The 3,619-nt window shown below is 42.0% G+C and overlaps 1 protein-coding gene across 1 annotated transcript; it reads right to left on the reverse strand.

Annotated features, from left to right (window-relative positions):
- Positions 1 to 623: 623 nt before the first annotated feature.
- LOC148041032 (microtubule-associated protein RP/EB family member 1A-like) lies at positions 624 to 3,308 on the reverse strand. Its single transcript, XM_087675800.1, has 8 exons — positions 2,964 to 3,308; positions 2,473 to 2,541; positions 2,305 to 2,391; positions 2,089 to 2,198; positions 1,761 to 1,951; positions 1,539 to 1,648; positions 1,121 to 1,234; positions 624 to 1,034 (listed from the first exon to the last, which is right to left on the reverse strand). The coding sequence occupies exons 1-8, from the start codon at positions 3,072 to 3,074 to the stop codon at positions 687 to 689; spliced, it is 1,140 nt and encodes a 379-aa protein (XP_087531926.1). The 5' UTR covers positions 3,075 to 3,308; the 3' UTR covers positions 624 to 686.
- Positions 3,309 to 3,619: the final 311 nt, after the last annotated feature.

The raw sequence follows: 3,619 nt of genomic DNA on the forward strand, positions 1-3,619 counted from the left end.
AAATTTTTAGAATACAAATTACTTGGTACAAGGTTGTTTATCTCATCTAATGTCATAAGACAATAGTCAAACTTCTAGCATGCCCTTGATATGGCTCTAAACAACTACCTTGTATGATTCATTCACTCTCTCTTTATTATCTTGGATTCTTGTTTGTCATTAAGAATCCCAACTATAATACAAAATCACTTCATTTTTGTGAGTGGCTTTATTTTGCAAATTAAAAATTTTAGAATACAAAATTATTTGGTACAAGGTTGTTGATAGTTAAATTACAAACTTGAATATAAAATACCTTAAACTTTAAAGTAATAAATTTGAGTTATAAATATTGAGAAAAAACTACATTTTCATATATCTAAAGGGTTTTGTATTGCCTATAAAAAATGTTTTTCGCAAGGAGTGGTGCGTGTGGGAGGGGAGAGAGAGTGAGTCACTTAAGAGACAACACAACTCTACTTCGTGTCATAATTGGCATCTACTACATTTACTTGCATAACACTAGTGACGTAGTCCCGCCTACATATATTTCAGGCTTGTTTTGGGCCCACAAACCCACTAAGCGAGTTAGAATCGAGTTAATTTTTTACTGAAAAGGAAACACTTTCGCAGAACTCTACGCGTTGAGAAACAAGCTGCTTCTCTCATGCAAATGACAATAGGTCTGAGGGTGCACACCCGTTGTCTTACTGAGCTTCAACTGTGGAGCCTCTATGCAGGTCTACAAGCACAACTTCAGAAGTACCACAAGAGCTCCTTCTCTGGCTAGGAGACACCATAGGTAGAGCTTCGGAAGTTCCACAAGAGTTCCTTCTGTGCCTAGGAGATACCATGGGTGGAACTGCATCATCAAACTCGGGACTACTAATTGACTTTCTTTTGTGAGCTCCCTTTCTCTTCTGCACATTGATATCTTCTTCTTCTTCTTCAGGAGGAGCAGTAGCAGCGGCCTGAGATATGATGGCCTGAGCTTCATCCATGACAGCTGGACTATCATCAGCTGCATACAGAATACGCTGAATAGCCATGACTACCTGCAATAGTGCACAATCTGTTTTCAAAGGCTATTCCGAACTACCAGATAAACACTGCAGGACTTTAGTCAAGGGGTAAGTGGTACCGGCACGTGCTCCAGGTTGGGACTCTGACAGAGAATCTCGATGTCCCTCAGCTTTGCAAAGTAAAAATCCCTTTCTTTTTCCAGGCTGTCAACAGAGAGCTTGAGCTCTGTCACCTGCATCAATGGCACAAAAGTATGAAAGAAGTAAAGAGAATATGAGCATGTCATCCATATGAACGAAGGTCATGAAAAATAGCAGACATGCACAACAGAGAGCTTGAGCTCTGTCACCTGCATCAATGGCACAAAAGTATGAAAGAAGTAAAGAGAATATGAGCATGTCATCCATATGAATGAAGGTCATGAAGAATACCAGACATGCTGTATATTTGCTCATTCAGATTGTTCATTACAGTAATATACATGCAGGATCCATATTACTCATGCAATTTAATGAGCCGGCATGCATGTGGAATACCTGCTCGTGAAGAGCATCAACTTGAGATGCAGGCACCATGGGGACAGCAGGATTTGCGGAAGCAGTTGTTGTACTTGGAATAGGAAATACTTTGACATTCTTATTGGTTCCTGTGTGCAACAAGAGAAACGTTTGCTTTTCATTGTCTATGGTAAACGAGAATCCCGAAGTCAGATGGAGAGTCTGTAGGCATTTCCTCATCAGTTAATGAAGAAGGTGTACCTGCCAACACTTCGGTGCGCCTTGGCGCTGTTGTCATGTTATTCTTGGCTTGTGTTGCTGTTACTGAGGTTGAACTTGTTCTTGCTGTAGCTTGAACAGATGGTGCTCCTCCATTAGACGAAATCAATGCCGTCTTCTTGTTTGCATCTTTACCTCCTCTGCAAGCTTCTCTTCTTTCCACAGGGTTGTAACTGTAAAACGGAATAACTATTAGATAAGGGAGAAAAGACTCGATGAAAGCAAAGGCTCGGCAATTAACAGGCTCATGTGAGAATTAGTATACGCTTAATTGAACAGGGGGATCCACTGTAACGGAGAAATCACCAACCTGCTGTTGACAAAGCCCCCATTGATCGAATCACAATACCGCTTCATCCATTGCATGAATTCCAAATTGTCTAGAGGCCTCCCTTTCACGAGTTTGTTCACTTCAATGTGCTGCATTACAGCATAACCTCACGATGAGGCCCGTTTTGCCTTCCAGGCAGCATACTCTGTACCATTTACATCTTGACGTGTGGTTAGCATCAATCTAACCTTTTACCTTGTCAATTTTAAGCTTGTTGAACACATCCTGCAACACTTTATAGTTTTGAATCATCTCGTACTCTGTCTTACAATCGAAATTCACCTGAAAACAACAGAGGCAATTACGTAGATGGAACTGCTTTAAAGAAAGGACAATATCAAGACTAGGAAAGCGTTTACTGACCTTGTGCATTGGCACAGCGCCTGGATGAACGGCGTCCATCAACTGGCAATGGACAGCGCCTTTGCATGTCTGAGGAAGCATAAAACTGAGTAGTAATAACAGCAAAGGATTCGATCGAGATTTAATTAAACGGAACTGATGGTGTGGTTTATGGAAATGTTATAAAATGGAACGGATGGAATAGGGTGACTCGGCAAATAGAACGGCTAACGAATCGATATGAAATGGAACTGATGGACCAGAACGAGAGATCGAACGAAAACGGCAACAATGTGATCAAAGGTGATGCAAAATGGAGGTGTTAAATCCGAGAGAGAGAGAGAGAGAGAGAGAGAGAGAGAGAGAGAGAGTGTGTGTGTGTGTGTGTGTGTGTGTGTGCGTGAGAGAGTGAGTGATGGAGCTGAGGGAATGGACTATGAAATGGAACTGAGAACAGACTCCTAATCTTTGAGATCGATCGAAAACGAGAGAGAGAGAGAGAGAGAGATCACCTCTTCCACTTTGGTGAGGTTGAGTTGAAGCGTGGTGTTGATCCAGTGCAAAATCTCGTTGCGACCGACGAAGTAAGCACCGTCCATCATGCCGATGCTCGCAGCAGCCATGCCTGCTCCTTCCTTCCTTCGACCAAACCGGACGTTAACAGAACAGAAATGAATGCTCGTCGAGACCTTAGAGCGAGCGCCTTTTAATCATCCCCCATTATATTTCGGTTACAAATTTGCCCCTTTTCTCAAAAAAGAAATCGATCGAAGGAGCCGTTGCCCAAAGCCAAAGCCAATTTATATTTTCACTAAATTTCGAAATATATTCCGAAAGGTTATGTTCCCATGGCGGAGCCTATTGGACCCCGGCAAGGAACTATACCTTTCGAACCTCATATAACCACTACTACTTCTTAGAAAGGTCATGCTTGATGCCTCCACTACACTACGATATGTATAGTGTTGGTAGTTGAATTGTTGGGCTGGGCCCTCTTTAAACATGGTAGTACCTACTACCATGTGCACCAAAAACACCTACCACTAACTTTTCTTGTGTTGTAGATTCTAGTCTCCCATCGTCAGCCCTCTCAAAGCTCACATGGTTCAGCATTAACCTCCCCCAAAACTATCAATTTTCATATTCAAGGAAGTTCCTTTTCCTCGTC

The sequence above is a fragment of the Lygodium microphyllum genome, chromosome 1 (genome assembly GCF_053477565.2).
Source record: "Lygodium microphyllum isolate KBCC chromosome 1, Lygodium_microphyllum_v1.1.10, whole genome shotgun sequence".
In the NCBI taxonomy this organism is placed as follows: Eukaryota; Viridiplantae; Streptophyta; class Polypodiopsida; order Schizaeales; family Lygodiaceae; genus Lygodium; species Lygodium microphyllum.